The 19,708-nt window shown below is 37.6% G+C and overlaps 1 protein-coding gene across 1 annotated transcript in view; it reads right to left on the reverse strand.

The window, feature by feature from the left end:
• Window positions 1–19,708, reverse strand: part of COL19A1 (collagen type XIX alpha 1 chain) — a 325,830-nt gene that overhangs the window by 130,256 nt on the left and 175,866 nt on the right. The window contains 1 exon segment of the mRNA XM_080665043.1: window positions 17,999–18,052. Within this exon segment, the coding sequence (XP_080521169.1) occupies window positions 17,999–18,052 (54 nt within the window).

The raw sequence follows: 19,708 nt of genomic DNA on the forward strand, positions 1-19,708 counted from the left end.
GCAACCAATGAATGCATAAATAAGTGGAACAACAAATCAATCTCTCTCTCTCTCAATAAATAAATAAATAAATAAATAAATAAATAAATAAATAAATAAATAAAATTTTAAAAACGTAAAGAAAAGACACCTTCCTTCTGGTGGCTTCAGCCCTACACTGGGGCACACAGTTGGTTTGTGGGGCATGGGCTGGATGTCAGCCCCCAAACACCTGTTGACTGGTTGCACTTCTTCAGGGCAATTGTGCTAAGTGATGAATCCACAAAAGTCTCTGGAATTCTAAAAGAACCACTAAACCTTTCCCATGGTTTTAGTGCTAGCAAATTTAATTGTGCTCAAGTACTTGGAAGTGAATATTGTAAGCATGATATCATAATTTAGCAGTTACTGAGCATCTGTATGTGACAGGTCCTGTACTGGTTCCTTACATATGTATTTTTCTAACCATCACTTTTGGACAGGCATCCTTAATATCATTTCTGTTGCATAACTGGGGAACCTGAGGTTCAGAAAGTCTGGGTAGCAGTCCCTGGGCTGCAGAGCCAGGGCTCACCTACCAGTCTACATGACTTCAGAACCTGTGACCTTCGAGGTGTACATTGCTGACATGATGCAGAGGTTAACATTTTATTAATAAAAAGTTCCAGGAACCAGATCTCTGTATAAGGCATGAACCTATCAAATGATGAATGGCCATCCTTCCATTGGCAAGGTTGTGGGTTGCTCTGGCTACCACCACCAAGGCCATTCCACAGCAGGAGGAATAGCATCTGTGTCACCAGCCGGCATTCATGTGCAAAGTTTCAGGTCAGGGGAGAGAAGGCAAGTTGAAAGGGTTAGTAGGGAAATGAATCAAGGCAATTCCAAACAGACAAGGGGCTGGGCGGAGACAAATAGGCAGAGAAGCTTCCGTACCAATCTCAGGGGTGGTCTCTGACACCACCCATTTCCCTCTACAGTGGTTACGAGCTATTTTGTATATTCTATTATATATTTTTTAAAAAGTCTGATTGTGACCCATTCAGTTGATTTCTGACATGCTAATAGATCATGACACATGGTTTGAAAAATATGGCTACTGCAGAACCAGAACTTGGCAGTGGACTTGGGTTAGAACCTGACTACCAATTTCTTGTTCTGTGACCCTGAACAAGTCACTTTAAATTCTTTAAGCCTCAGTGTCCTCATCTGAAAAGTGGAGGTAATACTCCTTAAGAGAGAGGGATGTTGTAAGTAACCAGGATAATATAGCATTACCATAAATGATATTTTATTACTATAATATTGCACATATTAATGTTATTGCTAAAATAACTGATGAGATGGTCCAGTTTTTTCAGTTTTGTGACCAAGTCAGCTCTAGCCATGACAAAATTAGGCATGTTCATCTTACCTAAAGAAAGCCAGTCTGCAGGAGCCTAAGCTCAGCCATAAAGTTAGTTACCTTCACAGACCCTCATCTGGATACCTTCAACTGTGTCTTGTTTGCCTGTCTGTACACCTGAATCCAACACATAATTGCCTTTTTCTCTGCACTCTAGGCTGTTAAATTCTTTGTGTAAAATGCATCCTCAGATCTCAAAAACAGACGACTGTTCAGACTTGACCCATTAACTTCCATTTTACCTTCTTCTTCCCAAGGAGAAAACTGGGAGAGGAAGGGGCTCTTTTTCCTCTTAGAATACTTTTTCAGACATTCCATGTACAAAATCACTTTTAGCCTCACCGATTATCTTGACCTGCATATAGAGTCCAAAAGAACAAATCTAGGTAGCCAGAAATAAAGCAATCAGAAGTAAAACAAGTTATCCTTATTTGATACAGAATATGGATGCCTGCATTCTAAGTCCTGGTATTACATACTGCATAGCTGAGAACTCCTTTTAATAGTTAATTCTATTTAAAAATTTATCTTTATTGTTAAAGTATTACAGATGTCCCCTTCTCCCCCCCTCATTTATCTCCTCCCCCCAACTCCCACTCCCCCTACCCTACCCCACCCCCCAGGCCTTCACTGCACTATTATCTTTGTCCATGGGTTATGCAAACATGCATACAAGTTCTTTGGTTGATCTCTTCCCGCCTCCCCCTCCCCCTTCCATCTTCAATTCCTCAGTCAATTCCATGCTTTATGTCTCTGGATCTATCTTGTTCCTCAGTTTATTTTGTTCATTAGATTTCACATATAAGTGAGATCATGTGATACTTGTCTTTTTCTGACTGGCTTATTTCACTTAGCATAATACTCTCCAGGTCCCTCGATGCTGTCCCAAAGGGTAAGAGATACTTCTGTTTTACAGCTGTATAGTATTCTATAGTGTAAATGTCCCACAGCTTTTTTTATGTACTTATCTACTGATGGGCACTGGGGCTGTTTCCAGATCTTAGCTATTGTAAATAGCACTGCTATGAACATAGGGGCGAATATATTCTAATTAGTGTTTCAGGATTCTTAGTATATATTCCTAGAAGAGCTGACATGGCTAAATGCACATTTCTCTTAATTATTACAAAGTTAAACTATTTTTATATTTATTAAAAAATTAAAAAATATATATATATATTGATTCAGAGAGAAAGGGAGAGGGAGAGAGAGATAGAAATATCAATGAGGAGAGAGATTCATTGTTCGGCTGCCTCCTGCATGCCCCACACAGGGGACTGAGCCAGCAACCCAGGTATGTGGCTTGACCAGAAATCGAACCATGACCTCCTGTTTCATAGGTTGACGCTCAACCACTGAGCCACACTGGCTGGGAACAAGTTAAACTATTATTAAAAGCTTAGTTAGGTCCTGGCCAGCTTGGCTCAGTGGATAGAGCTTTGGCCTGTGGACACGGGTTCGATTCCGTACAGGGGCACATGCCCGAGTTGTGGGCTCAGTCCCCAGTAGGGGATGTGCAGGAGGCAGCCAATCAATGATTCTCTCTCATTATTGATGTTTCTATCTCACACTTCCTCTCCCTTCCTCTGTGTAATCAATAAAAATATATTAAAATAAAAAAGAAGCCTAGTTAGTAATACTTAAATAAGAGAAAATTTTCTGCTAGTGATAAAGGTTTTGTTGTTACAGTTTTAGGCTATTGTCAGTGCAATTCATTAAATTAATGCTTTCTTAACGCTATTGAAAAATTTTAAAATTTCCAATTTGCTGTGGGCTGGTACTTTAATAAAATATAATAAAACTGAATTACTAGAAAAAATGAAATATGGGCATACAAATTATAAGTCCCAATGTTTATTACTAAATTCAACAAACATACAATTATATTTTAATAAAAATAATCAAGGGAACCACCTATATAGTATTCCTGAAAAAAGTACTTGCAGATAAACTGTAGTCAATCAGTGTTGAATCACAATAAAAAACTTAAATATGGAGTTATGTTATAGAAGAACTATTGATAAACACGCTAAACAGGATTAATTCTAAAAATATTGTTGTTAATATCATTATTAAGTAGTTCAAATGAAAACTGCAATTCTCAAATGAGAAGACATGTAATATTAGATATATAATAGTCATTAGTCATCATCTTGCGTCTGAAATATTGAAAAGCAAAATGGGGACAAGGAAAGAAACATGATGTAAAAGTGCACCACAGTATTCTACTTTCATTCTTGATATTTTTAATAAGAGCAAGTAAGCACACTTTTTCTTTAAAGAGTTAAATTAATTATTAAATAAATATAAATATATTATATAATAAATATACCGTGTGCTACAGCATGGATGGACCTAGAGAGTATTATGCTAAGTGAAATAAACCAGTCAGAGAAAGACAAATACCATATGATCTCACTTATATGTGGAATCTAATGAGTAAAATAAACTGAAGAACAAAATAGAACCAGAAGTATGAATACATGGAACAGACTGGCTGGTGCCCAAGGGGAGGATAAAGAAGGTGAAGGAAATACCTAAGGAACATATATGCACTTCCCATTGACATAGATAATAATTGGTAAAGGTTAAGGAAGGGAGATGTGGGGGAGGCTGGTGGTGGGCAAATAGGAGGGAGGGAAGGGGACTCCTGCAATAATGTCAACATTAACAAATTTTTGAATTAAAAAAAAATCCTGTGAAGCTTGTTTTGCCATTAGTTAGTTAGGGTTATAAATAAGTAAATAACAAATTTTACTTCCCTAACTTGATTAAAATAAAAATAAATAATAGCATAAAAATACATGATTGCATTTCCTCAGATTTTAGTGTATTACAGTTGGCAAGCTAACCTGAAAATGCTACATGTTGTGATGTGGTCCTACTGCTCATGACTTGTAGGCAGCAAGCACTGCGGTGACCCTCCATGTGAGTTCAACAACATACCACCTCATTTATAGTCTGTTCTACTGGACGAGTCCAATAAGCATTGCTTAGATTACACAGAAATGTTAAATTGCTTTAAAAGTTTCTAAACATGTATTTTAAATTTCTGTACTTATTATGGTTTGGTAACACTTTGTGCATCACACTTGAATAGCATTGTACTGCACAGCGCCCATGGTTTATTAATTCCTATCTATTGTTTGGGGACAATCATCTCCATTCTTCTGCTTCCTTTTACATCCTTTTAACTAAGTGGACAGTAGTCTATGCTTTAAAAAAAAACAAATACAGGGTCAATTGTAAGGAAAATGCAGATAAGGCAGGGTCTATTTTCTTTGACCTTGTCCCCCTTTCCTCTGTCTCCATCACATAGATCTCCCAGGGACATAGGCACATCGCCCACAATGGTCTTATTTCATTGGATGACTTTTTCTCACTTAATTAATCACCTGTCTTAGGGTTGGTTTAGCTCATTTCTGTGTCTCTAGAAAGTGATGCTGCTGACATTTTTATAACAAAATCAAATTAAGTAAAAACAATTCTAAGTCATAGAATATTATACAAGAATGTCCTAATTTGATTTTTCTAGGGAAGTCTATGAGAATGATAAAATATGAACATGAACAGTAATAAGATATGAGAAAATTTCATAAATCTGCTCATCTTTGGAACTGTGTTATTGCTAGAAAATGTGTCTAATTGTTGAAATAATGTGGCAGAGACAGAAAGGTCATCAATTGTTTGTTTTTAAGAAAAGCCATTATAGGTAAGTAGATTTGAAATGGAATAGCAAGATATAAAGAAGGATTATAGAGGTGGAGCATGAGGGAGATAATTAGGAATGCTGCATCTCGTAAGGATAAAAGATTAGAAATGAAAGCCTCATCACACTAAATGCTGTGGGGAATTCACCAATTTAATTTTTGCTCCGGTTTTTCTTTTACTAGAAATTATCCAATAAAATTATATTAGACACACTCAAGTCATGCAATTTTGACAAAATAAAAAAGAAAGAGAAGAGTGCACCATTTTAAATATTAAATTAGAAGCATAACTTCTTTTGAATTAGTAATTTTTGTGCTATCACATTTTAAAAGGTTTTTATCTCTATGGTAACCATGCAGAGAAATACACCATATTCATTTCTATCAGCTCCCAGTGAAAAGTATTTTAAGCCCATAGTAAGTTAGCAGTATACCATATAAAAATTTATAACTATAATCACAAGGATTTATTGATAAAAGACACAGGCACGACCACTTATCTAGTAAACGGGTCTCTTGACATTTCCTAGCTTGGGAATTATACTTAATTAGCATGCTTCAAAAATTTTATATCATTTGAGAAAAAATAAATGACAGTTTACAGAATGTGCACAGAGCTATAAAAAGTGAAAATTGCCCAAAGCAATAAAGATAAGAACAATTTAATTTTGGCAATATTTTACTCTGACATTATTTAGATTATACCAATAAAACTAAGTTTTCCAAGAAGTTAGAACTGTATTCTAGCAAAATGGATTTATAAAATGAAATAAATGAATTCAGACAAATGGCTGATAACAGAAATGTTCTAAGATACCCCTGGTAATTTACGAAAGAAAGAAGGCATAGATAGAGGAGATAAAAAGAAATGCCTACATTTTCAACAGCTGCTTCAAGAATCTAGGAAATGTCTGAAATTGCAGCAGGAGACCTTTGCTTCTCCAAATGCCCCACCCCTCTCTACCATTTTCAAGTTTGGCTTTCTCTACTTCTGTATTTCTTTCTGCTTTCACTTGCCTAAATGGGGCTTGCTGATCATGAAGGAAGAAAGCAGTAGCCATCTGAAAACTATGAACAGTCTTGAGACTGATGCCTCTTAGGAACAGCAAAAGTTTTATTCAATTGTATCTACACTGAAAAATTCTTTCTGTATGAGATGAATATGCAGTGTTTTGATTCCTACTTTGCCCCCTAAGTGAGTGGCCACGCCACTCTTCTCCTCCAATGTGTCCTCAAGATAGAGGTGCTGATCCATATTTACCCATGTGTGTTTTCTAACCTCCGCTGGTACTTCTGGATTATTACTGTTTCCTGTTGCTTGCACCTTCAGTTTTTCCCTACTCATTGACTTCCTTGCCTCAGTTTACCAACGTAGTCAATTACCAGAAAAAATAATTTCCTTAACCTATCCAAATGTGATCGGATGTCATCTTTATACCCAGCTTCTGAAAAGAATAGTTTCTAATCCCCTGACTTTCTCAATACTTACTACAATTCCCAAGACCTAACCTGTAAAATGTCCTATCCACCTCTGCGCAGAGCAGTGAGTCTTAGAAACCAGCTTCATTCAAGATCTCTGATGGCTTTGCCTCGTACCCCAGCCTCTCTGATGCCTCTGAAGCATTTCCAATCAGTTGACCACCTCCCCGCTTTCAAAACTTTTCTTATTTCTCCATACTTTTAACATTCTCATTCACCTCTCAACCCACTACTTTCAAGGTTTTGCCTTTAGTTATTTTCTTTCTGTAGCCTCTCCCTTGGCCATTCTACCCACGCGAGTGGCTTCAATTATCACCATAAATTGGTGATTTCCTAATAGTAAACTCTGTCCCTTTCCTTATTATCTTAATCCAGATTTTAAAGGGCCAGCACTTTTCCATTTGCAGATCCTTTCAGCAGAGCTAATGCTATAGGCTTGGAGTTGATTCATCTTCCCCCAAAGAATGTTGCCTTCCAGGGTTTTCTACTTTGGTTAAAGCCACTATCACCATTTCAGATTTGATATGTCAGTAACCACTTTTTCCCATTTAATCCTCACCTGAGGATATTTTTCCATTGATTTTTAGAGAGAGTGGAAGGGAGGGAGGGAGAGGTGACAGAGGAAGAGACAAAGCATCAATGTGAGAGACACACATTGATTAATTGCCTCCCACACATGCCCAGATGGGGGCCAAGGATCAAACCTGAAACCCAGGTATGTGCCCTTGACCAGGAATCAAACTTTGACCCTTCAGTACTTAGCCAATGCTCTATCCACTGAACCACACTGGCCAGGGCAGTAATCACTTTTGATACATAAGTCCATTGCCTTGTCTCTCTGCTCATTTTTTCTCTGATGTCTGTCCCATCTTGTCCCATTTCACTTTCTGTTTACAAATGTGACCTGAGTTTAGCCTTTTATTACTTACTGATTAGACTAAAAAAACAGTTCTGTCATCTACTCCAATATAACCCTCCCCCTACTCTCTCTTTTTCTCTCTTGGTGGTGAGGTTAATATTATCAAAGTTTTCATTATGTCTTCACTTCCACTTAAAAGCCATTGTGGATGCTGCTTTGGTAATAATACGGATGGTGTTTTATTCTGCCTCTGGTGCAGATGGTACTGGTGCTAAGTTTGGTTGGTACCCAACTACCATGGTGTTGGCTACTAATGACTTCTGTCTGCACCCGTCTGCCTTAGTATACAGGAGCTGGAGATACCTGAAAAGGTACTTTCCCACCCTGACCGGTTTGGCTCAGTGGATAGAGCGTCAGCCTGCGGACTGAAAGGTCCCAGTTTCGATTCTGGTCAAGGGCATGTACCTTGGTTGCGGGCACATCCCCAGTAGGGAGTGTGCAGGAGGCAGCTGATCGATGTTTCTAACTCTCTATTCCCCTCCCTTCCTCTCTGTAAAAAAATCAATATATATATACACACTAATAAAAGGGTAATATGCTAAATAGACCGGACATCTTCTGGATGTCCTTCCAGACAAAGCCACAGTGGTGGGGGCCAAGGCAGAGGCAGTTAGGGGTGATCAGGCCAGCAGAGGAGAGCAGTTAAGGGCAGTCAGGCTGGCAGGGGATGGCAATTAGAGGGCAATCAGGCTACAGGGGGGAGCAGTTAGGGGCGATCAGGCTGGCAGGGGGGAGCAGTTAGGGGTGAACAGGCTGGCAGGGGGGAGCAGTTAGGGGGCAATCAGGCCAGCAGGGGTGAGCAGTTAGGGTGTGATCAGGCCGGCAGGAGTGAGCAGTTAGGGGGCAATCAGGCCATCAGGCAGAGGTGGTTAGGGGCGATCAGGCTGGTAGGGGAGCAGTTAGGGGCATCAGGCAGGCAGGCAGGTGGGCGGTTAGGAGCCAGCAGTCCTGGACTGCAAGAGGGAGGGATCAGGCCTAAACCGGCAGTCGGACATCCCCCAATGGGTCCCGGATTGGAGAGGGTGCAGGCCGGGCTAAGGGATCCCTCCCCCCCCCCCGTGCATGAATTTCGTGCACCAGGCCTCTAGTGTGTGTGTATGTGTGTGTGTGTGTGTGTGTGTGTGTGTGTATATATATATATATATATATATATATATATATATTTTTTTTTTTTTTTTTTTTTTTTTTAAAGATACTTTCCTTATCCCCAGCCAGTGTGTTTTTGGGTATCAAAGCCTAGCTCCTTGCTCCAAGATAGGATAAAATCTATGATGCTCCTGATTGCCTTGTAGGATCAGGATGAAACTAGACTTCTGAAACTACATTTTGCCTCCTTTTTATTCTTTTCTTACTTTTTTTTTTCAGGTTTCTTTTATAAATCATGTGCATAAGAATTCCATCTTAGATTACTATGCTTTTAGGGAAACCCAACCTAAGCCACTTCCATGGTACCTCATACAAAACAGGCACTAAATTTATTTTGCAAAACAAATTACATTTGTTTTCAATAGCTCTACTTTTCCTTGAAAACTGAAATATAACATATTGAAAAAACTAAAGTACTATCAAATTAAACTTACTTTGAGAATTCTGTGCTATCACCTAAAGTAGTTCAAAATACTATGGAATTGTACCAAATTAAGGTCTTATATTATTTATTAGAAACATAATTTGTTAGCTTTCAAAGTCACTAGGCCATGAAAATACTTCAAGTTCCAAATGTTTTGCATTTCTGAAAACTTATGTTAGTATTTCCCAAATTGATTAATAACGTGTAATTATTGGTTTTGGCAGTCATCCACACATATATTCACTGTGTCCAAATGGATAAATAACTTTGCACTTGACATTTCCAATGGTAAATGTACCAAGTAGGTACTAATGTATTCAGTGTGCTATACTGAGTAAAAATACGGATGCAGGAGTATTAGCATATCACCACTGTGGTGGAAAGTGTCATCTCCTTTTCTAGTCTCTTTAAGTGTTTATGTGGCTTAGTTGGTAATATTTTTAAGACTCTTTCATAGAACACCTGTCACCAGGGTGCTTTCAAAGTGCTTGTGGCTTAATCCCATTATATACCAGAGGGCTGAATTATGATGAAACATAGATTTAGATGAGAATCTTGAGTGATTTGCTGGAAGTCACAAATTAACCCAATTCTACAGCTGATAAAGAGCAGCTCTGACTGGTTCCCAACTGGTGGTGCCAGATAAGCAGGCCACGGGGACATAACATCACTCTTTACAATATGTGGAGACCACGACAGGACCAATAGGACCTATGTACATTTGTTCCTTACAATGTCTGGCCTTAATTAGAAAATAAAGTAGCTTTGGTTACATTCTTAATATCCTCTGTTTTAAAGACATGCAAATCTAGACTTTGGCTTGGGACCACAAAATAAAACATGGTGCTCCTTCTCACATAGAATAACTAAGACATGAATAGCCCTGCAGCCTTGGAGAATGGCTGAACGTTTCGGGACCTCAGTTCCCTTATTTGGTGGACTGGAGTGACATTACAGCTCCCTTTCATCTCAACCATAAAAAATGTGATGTGCCTGATATGGGCCTTCCTCTCAGGCCCCTCCCTCTCAAGTGGCTCCAGTCTCCCCAAACCTCAGGGCCTGGGTGTCTCCACTTGGAAGAACTTCCTAAGAGATGGGATGCTATTTCCACAGCAGACACCAACCCTTAGGTCTGTTAATACAAACAAGCCATTCAGTGTCAGCATTCTATTTGAAAAACATGAAACATTCCTTCTTTACTAATCCAAATAACAGAGATAGCTTATAAAGCTATTGTGTTACACAAATAAATATTCATTTAAATGAATAAGAACCCTAACTCCTTGTGGCTTAACAACTTATACATGTATTATTGAAACACAAACATTGGTTGTAATCTTTTTGTTGTGGTTGTTGTCACAGCCTTTCCAGTGTCCTTTGTCTTCTGTTTCAAGTATGCTACAGAGACTCACTAATTAGAGTGAAGTTTACCACGGTGGACCACAGGCATACTGTCATTGAATGGCTATGATATTTAACTTGATCTAAGGGATGGCCTACTCTCACAAAGTCTGGGCTGCATCTCCCACTGTGTCTCTTTTTCACCAGTTCTAATTAGAGTGAGCTATCAGTTGTCTCCCAACATCTTGTTCTTTTGATTTATTGTTCCCACCAGTCATGGAGTGTGAGGCAAAAGTGGAGGATTCTTGTCCTTGCTCCACAACTACTCCCTGGTGGACACTTGTCTGACATTAACATGTATTAGCTTCTTTCCCTTCTTCCTGCCTTACTCCATTACTTCAGAAGCTATATTTGATGTAGCCCTGGGGACACCAAGCTAGAATGAGCAGGAGTATCTGGGTGGCAGGACACTAGGAGAAGATTCTGAAGTACAAATTTTCAGATAAAGCAGACCGGTGTCATTCCTTGAAATTTTGTCGTTTTCTGAAATTCTGATTCTATGTCTTGAGGGACATCTAACTGACAAGAACCCTGAAATGCTATTAAAAATTTCACAAATATTAAGTCACACCTAAATATGTGAAACAGTAAGTGGTGAAGTCACATGCTTAATACTAAATCACATGCTATTTGGGACCTCATTAGTTAGGACTAGCACAGGAAGGTAATTTGTAAATGACCTATTTTTGCTCTGAGAAATGTATCATATGACAAAGGGACTAAGACTAGTATGTAATTCTTTTTTTTTTTTTTAAATATATTTTATTGATTTTTTACAGAGAGGAAGGGAGAGGGATAGAGAGTTAGAAACATCGATGAGAGAGAAACATCGATCAGCTGCCTCCTGCACACCTCCCACTGGAGATATGCCTGCAACCAAGGTACATGCCCTTGACTGGAGTCGAACCCGGGACCCTTCAGTCCGCAGGCTGACGCTCTATCCACTGAGCCAAACCGGTTTCGGCTAGTATGTAATTCTTATATTCTATACTGATTTCTCACTTAATCACTGAAATGAGGACTAAAACAATGGAAGCATAGAGGTGACTTCATACACACACATACAACATATAGCACCCAAAGCACATAAGCAAGAACTGAGTAAAGTCAGGTTACAAATGTGTATTACCTGTAAATATGATATATAGTGTCACAGATACTTATAGTGTTTCAATGCCTTACATTCCTAGTACAAATGCTACTTCATATAAAGAAAATATAAATGCAAAATAAATCATTATATGATTTAAGATATGGTAGAATTTATATACTACAGTACATTTTTTCTCCCCAGGTGGCACATTTAACTCAATAAGAGTTTTCTCGATTATATAAAATCATAAGTATTAATTTTAAAAGTCCCAGGTAAACTGGAGATAGCTAGATAATCCTAAATGATGAGTTTCTAGAAAGACAGCAAGACAAAGCCAGCAATATCAGCCATTAAAACAATAGTGAAGGTTCCCCAAAGTGAGCTTTGAAGCTTTGAAAAAGAAATGCAGTGATAATTGTAGATTTTATCATTTTTATCTTCTGACTCTCATTAGTTTTATAAATTTTAGTAAGGTGTTGGGGGAAAACTGCCAATCTTTTGGGACCTGAACAGGGTACACACTTTCCCAGTTACCCATTAGAAATGTCAGATAGGATCAAAGTTGGTATCTTTTGTAAACTCTCAAGGGATCCTCAAGGAGATAGCCTTAGGAAATTTCATAGGAAGTAAAGTGGAAATTTAAAACATGCGCAATAAACATGAACTACTCGTTGTTGAATAAAGAACCTCTAAAATGTTATATAAAATATGCATATTTACACATTTATATATGGATCCAAGCAAAAATGATGCTTCCAATCCCCCTCACCACTGTTCTACCTAGGATCAGAGCAGAATTATTATTTACAATAATTTTCCTGTTAGCAATAGAAATTCTTGATACAAGGACACTAGTCATAGCTTTAGTGAGTGAGCATAATTTTTGTATATGCTCACTGTGCATTTTATTGGTCAATGTCAGTTTTAATACATAAAGATAGGAAAACAATCTTCTATTTCCCTCTAATTATACTGTGCAACTAACCAAATTACTTAATGAGCTGAAAATTTATCACTATTCATTCTTTTCTTCATAAGGTTCCTCCCCCAAATTCAGGCCCTTGCAAAAGAATTTAATTGCAACTACAGAGAATTGTTAGTGGTTCTACCAGTCCCTGAACTTGCTTCATTGAAACTCCGAGGTCATTTTATGGCTATGGAGTTAGCACTGTGGAATAAGCTATCCTAGAGTGAGAAGAAATGCTTTTATACTATGGGGGAGTAGGGCAGTCCTGACCTGCTTTACTGGCTCGCTGTGTTCTATGAAGCCTTCACTGAATATGGGTAGGCTATCTGGGTAAAATTTCACTTGAAAAAGATATCAAGTCCCATAAAAGCAAATCAGCTTAAGGAAAATTTTGCTTAGATGAGTTCTATAGCATGTGTTGATTTCACAGAGGCAGTGATTTTGTTGTCCTTTTTCCTAATGAGACTGATATAACTCAGAAATTATTAGAACATTATTTATATTACTTGTGTCTTCTTAGATAAAGGATATAAATCAATCCAGAAACAAGCCAAAAGAAGAACAAGGTTTTTCCATGAACACTTGGCGAATTTATACATGATCAGCACAATTTATGCACTAAATAAGCATTAAGGCCTCAGCTACTCCATGATGAAGACACCAATCCTCATCTCTGCTCATTTAAATTAAAAATTTTTAGATATTTCATTTTATTATGAAGCTGGATCAACACTGGGCCTCATAAAGCTTCTGGAGTATTAGAACATGGGGGAGGATATACAAAGAAAGTAAGAATTCAGATAAGAGTTCAATAAGATGGGCTCAATGGAGTGGGAGTGAAAACAGTCATTTTACTTTATATAATTTTTCTTGGCCAACTAGATATTCCCATTAGTCAACTCCTACTACTCTAAAGTTATATACTTTCTTCCCTTCTATAAACAGCTTCAGATTACTAGCATTGGAATGAGAATCATGACAACAGCTAACTCCCAACCAGCACTCTCCTTCCAACAACTCTAGGGGGTGGGTAGGGGTTATTAGAATCTCTATTTTCTAAATGAGGACACTGAGGCACAGAGAGGGTGAGGAACTTGCCTAAGGTCACACAGCTAATGACTGGCAAAGCTGGGACTTAAATTCAGGCTGTGTGCCTCTAGAGCCTAAACATCAACCCCATGTTGCTCATATCCTAAGAAGCCAGCACAGGATTGACCATCAGATTCCTACCTGTCGAGGAAATATGACCCAGTTCCTCTGCCATCAAGACTGGGCTGCTGTGAAGGGACATATCCTGTAAGGGTGAAAGCTACCTATGTTCAGGTTCTCTGTGCTCTTTAGAATGCAGGGAATCCTGACCCCAGACACAGGCTTCAAAGCTGGCTTCGAGCAAGCACTTCAAAGGAAAGTAAAATATGCACAAAAATGTTGGAAGGAGGGTTAGTTGCCTGGAAATGGAAAAAAAAAAAAAAAAAGGAAGGGAATGGGAAAGGCTGGGGGGAAAAAAGGCCCAAGTATAGAAGCTAAATTGAGAGCATGATAGAAGGAATTTAAAACTTAAAAATTCTGTTTAGCACCCAGCAATAGAAATGCAAGAGTGAGGTGTCATTTTGGTCCAACCAAATAAATTTCTGTTTGTGGAAGTAAGTAGAGCTGATTCACCAAATGTTTGTGTGTGTGGTTTTTTTTCAGAGACCCAGAGCAATTTCTTTTAAAAAGGCCACGGTAGTTTTATACCAATCTTAAAATTAAGATTATTCAATCATGCTCTTTATGTAACTATAAAGGAGAAATCCAAGGTTATGTTAAAATAACAAACTATTTTTTTTATATTTTGGAGGATTCTATTAGGAATATTAGGAAATCCTATAAGAAATCTATATCTTAGAGGGAATGTTTATAAATACCAGTTTTTTTGAAATGTTCATGTAAATGTCAATGAATATGGCTCAGCTCTGAAATTCTTCACTTTTCATAAAGATACCTTTTCCGGGGTGCCCTCTAGTTCCTCCCTTTATCCCTCCACCAGATTTCCCACTGTTGCCTCTCCTTCCTCACAATCCACCAATTCTCTCATACCTTTTCTTACAATTTATTTTTCCAAGTAGAGGCCCAGTGCACGAACTTGTGCACAGGTGGGGTCTGGCTGCCCTCACCCCCCCATTGGGGCTGATTGGGCGGTGGTCGGGGGGAGGGGATGTGGGAGGTTGGCTGGTTGGCCCTGCCCCCTGGCCTAACTCCCAGTCAAACTCCTGGTCATACTCCAGGTCGAGGGGACAATTTGCATATTAGCCTTTTATTATATAGGATGCTCTCCTGATTATCCAACTAAAACCTCTCAGCTGGCACCAATTCCAACCACCTCTTTTCTTATCCATCATCTCTATGTTACAAATTTAAATCTTATTGAGCCCTCCTTGCATCTTGAACCTCTCTTATGTTGACTTACTGGCCCTGCAGTGTCCTGGCCCTCTGTCCTCCTCATGATGTTTTCTATTATAAACTCCAATGAAATGTAAAAATTACTGGCCTTATCTTTAAGTATGTGTGTATGTATATACATATGCACACCCACAAATACATTTCTATGCCTAAAAGAGCTGAATTCTACCTAACTCTTGCACAGGGAAGAAATGGTGGCACTAATATGGACCTAAATGTAAATACAAAAGCATGCTCATTTCTTAAATGAATTAAGCGTGCTCTCTTTCAAGTAGCTTATAAAGCAGATTATATCACTGAGAATATTTTAAAATAAGCATTTGTAAATGTGGATAATGTTAATAATACCTACTTCTAGCTACCTTTTCTCGATAAATAGAACACCTGTAAAAGACCAGTAATAAAGACAAACCGTGTATAACAGCAGCTTTAAAGTCTGTTCTTTAGTTTCTTACACTGTGTCACTCTTGATAGAAGAGAAAATAAAGGTAATATAAAATGACCTGGACTCTGCATATTTATAAATGGAGTAAACTTGCAGAGAACTGTGGTTGAACTTTATAATTTGAATACATTCCTCCACAATTATCATGAAGAATAGATAAGTTTAATTTATTCTTTAACCCAACTTCTGAAATATAAGTTTTGCTAGGGTACAATCTCAATTTCAAGCATTATTATTATTTTTAAAAGCCTCATTCAAATATTTTCTTTATTTTAGCTAGTATGACAAAGACTCTCATAATTATCTTACAGGCCAAATTAAGAAATGTGGGTGGGAAGGAAGTAGAATTCAAATGTATTTGTATATGATTTGACTATCATGCCACAGGATATCAATGGTAGACAAGAGGGCAGCCTTTGTTGGTGTTACATAGAAATGCCAGACCCTATTCTAATTCAGGATTCACTAATGATTTGAATGAGTACTTAGAGGGGAGACTCATAAAAATTTGAGATATGTAAAACTGGGAGCTATTTCACTGGGGAAACAAAACAAAACTAAAAAGCCCAACTAATAGAATGGTATTATGGATTAATCCAGAAGATGAAATTTAATAATGACATGGATCAATTTCTACTCAGTGATTCAAAAAGGCAACTGTACAACAACAGAATGGGTGACTATATGACTTGGCAGGATTTTTCATTAAAACAGAAGAGGAGGAACTGAATTGACCACATGTCTGTACGCGCCAAAGTGCAATATCATTGTGCCCTTAAAAATTTTTTAAGAGAGTAGGTCTCAGGTTAAATGTTCTTCTCACATGCACACGCACATGCACACATGCACACACGTACACACATGCACTCTGCCATCTCAAATTACTTAGGGAGTATAAGTGGTTTTTTTTTTTTCAGTTATAACTGAAAAATCTGTTTATTATTATTTTCTAGTTTATTGAGTTATACTTGATAATTAAAAATTGCACATATTTAAGGTGTACATCTTTATGATTTGATATATAGTTACATGCTCACCACAATGAAGCTAACTTAATCCAGCCATCATTTCATATTTACTTTTTTGGGTGTGGTGATAACACTTAAGATATACCCTTTTAGCAAATTTCAAGTATATGATACAGTATTGTCAACCCATGTTGTACATTGGATCTCCATAACTTATTTATCTTGGATAACTGAAACTTTGTATCCCTTTACCAACATATCTTCAAATCTCTCTCCCCACTCCTACTAATCACCCTCTACTCTCTGTTTCTATTAATTAGACATTTTTAGATTTCACTTATAAGTGAGAATATGCAGTAGTTGTTTTTCTGTATCTGGCTTATTTCACTTAGCATTATGTCTTCTAGATTCATCCATGTTGTCATAAATGGCATGATTTCCTTTTTTTAAAAAAAGCTGAATAATATTCAATTTTGTGTGTATGGAAATATATATCTTTCCTTCTTTATACATTCATCTGTCAATGGACATGTAGGTTGTTTCCATATCTTGGCTATTGTGAATGGTGCTGTGATGAACAAGAATAAATATCCCTATACTATCTGTAGAAATTATAAAATTTTGTCTTTCTGATAATAGCCATTCTAGTGGATATGACATCTCATTGTGGTTTTGATTTGCATTTCCCTGATGAATAGCAATGTAGAGCACCTTTTCATATACCTGTTGGTCATTTGTATGTCTTCCTTTGAAAAATGTCTATTAGGTCCTTTGCCCATTTTTAAATAGGATTATTGATTTCTTTACTATTGAGTTCTTTATATATCTTGGATATTAATTAGAAAGTATAAGTTATCACTAGTTTTCCAGGAAGGAGTAGTTATTAGAAGGAAAATGTTCCCTGGATGCTGAAGAATGCATTTAATTCAGAAACAGATGCAATATACACCTTGGCCATCACTGTGAGAACACAGAATAAGAAGCTTAGAAATTAACTTCATAAGGTCATTTCATCTAGTTCTCTGCCCCAATGGGTTAAATGCTTAAGACAGCCTCAATGCACAGATCTAAGGAAGTAATTTTTATCACCAAGACTATTTAAATTTCTGATTCAGGTAGATTAATGAACTCTTAAATGGAGAGGGGCTAGGCAGCCGTGGGCACTCTACGGCCCGCGGGCCGGATCCGGCCCGTTCGGCTGTTCTATCCCGCCCGCAGAGCCGAAAGAGCGGAGGGTTCTCTTGCTCTCCCCTCCGCTCCTTTACTTTGAATTTATATTAGTTCACACAAACACTCCATCCATGCTTTTGTTCCGGCCCTCCGGTCCAGTTTAAGAACCCATTGTGGCCCTCGTATCAAAAAGTTTGCCCACCCCTGGAGAGAGTTAAAGGGGTAACTGCTGTATACATTTGTGCTGCCAATCTTGAAAATATATAGAATTTTCTGAATTGTCTCTGTCAAAATCTCAAATTTCAGCTCAAAACTCAGATTTCAGCCTTCAGATAATTGATACTCTCCTTATGCCTCTGCTTGCTATATTTTGGTTTTATTTCTATTAGTGCTCAGAAATAAGTAACCCCTGAATTAGTAATGCCTGCCAGTTGTTCCACGTTTACTTACCCTCTGACCCTCTTTTCCAGGTGGACCTTGGGGGCCTTGAATCCCCAGGGAACCCTATGAGGAAAAAAGGACACATGTTAATGGCCTGTTTCATGTACACCTGCCTCACAAAGAATGTTGTGAAAATTAATACCTACTTTACTGTTCAAACAAAACTTTTAAAGTGATTTGAGCTCTTCCAAGATTAGACTATTAAATATATTAATAATGATGAAATGTCCTACTCTGAATGGTCCATCTTTATACTTAACTCCAGAAAAGAAAAAAGGTGACTCCAACCCTGGTGTGAGGTCTAATGTTCACTCCCAGTGAAGACTCCCACGTGATCAGAACCATGTTTCATTAAACTAATGTTTGCAGGCAGAAAAAATATATTTAAACACTATAAACACAATTATATTTTCAGTGGAGAGTAGCTCTGTAAGTGTCGCTAAGAAAACACATGGTTATGAGAATGGCTTCAACATATGTCCATTCATAACATTTAATTTTTAGTATCATAGACATTATTTAATACTTTCTCATAATATTGCCAAGTGGTAGGGAAAATAAACATTTGTTCAGATCATAAAAAGGCCCAGGAAATGCCTGGTATTGTTAATCTGAAAGTCAAGTCTCCTGATTCTTACAGTTACTATTACACAAAAATTCCGATTCATCATGACACTCAAAATGAGGATACTGCTGGTTATATAAAATCTTCAGCAGTTATTTCTAAGTTGTTACTGCTCTGAAAGCTCATTCTTAGTATCTCCTGATCTTCCTCCTTCCTTATTCACCTGTAATTGTGGGAGATTTAGGTTCTTTTTCTCTCAGTCCACATTCTCTCGTCAGTGAGCTTTGAATTCTCTAGGCTAATAATTCTAAGATTTATAACCCAAGTTTATTTTCTGAGCTGAAGATCCACATATCCAACTCTCTGCTTGACCATACCCATGGTCTCCTCTAGCTCATGGAAATTCAAAATTTAGCATGTAAAACAGCAAACCTAGGACCCTCTCTCAAAAGTGAGATCTTCCAGCATTCCTCAACTCAATAAATCCACACAACATCCTCTTGGTGCTCATTACAAAATCTAGAATGCATCCTCCATACATTCCTGTCTCAAATTTCTTTTTCACACCCAGTGACCAAGTCCTTTTAATGCATTTCCAAAGTATATTTGGATCCATCTATATCTATTCTTAATGCTCCCATTATCGATTTTTGCTTGCTCCTCTGTAAGAGCTCCCTAGTTCACACTAGACACAGACCTACCATTCTCTACATCACAGCCAAACTGCCCTTGAGGAAACCCAGCCTGACCTTCCGTGGCTTCCCACATGAAGAGATGGTTGGCTGTTTCACAGTCTCACAGTGCCTTATACTTGTCCTTTAAAGTACTGGCCACAAGTTCATTTAAATGATTGTTCATGCAATGATCTGTTTCTCTAATGTCTGAGAGAATATAAAATTCATATAAGGAAATCAATTAACTCTAATAAAAGCTTTTGGGTAAAGGCAGTAATTTTCAAATGATTTTGCAAATATTTATGATTAATTGATCATCTATTAAATGACTTAAATGGCTTGAATATATGAGAAGTCTAGTACTATATATTCAAACAAACCTAAAATCACCTTCATTTCAAAAGAAACATTCTATTGTTACCCAATTTAAAAATAATTAGGATTCATTTTTATAATATGACCTTTTTATTTAAAAGTCAT

Source organism: Plecotus auritus, assembly GCF_963455305.1.
Source record: "Plecotus auritus genome assembly, chromosome: 4".
Classification (NCBI taxonomy): Eukaryota; Metazoa; Chordata; class Mammalia; order Chiroptera; family Vespertilionidae; genus Plecotus; species Plecotus auritus.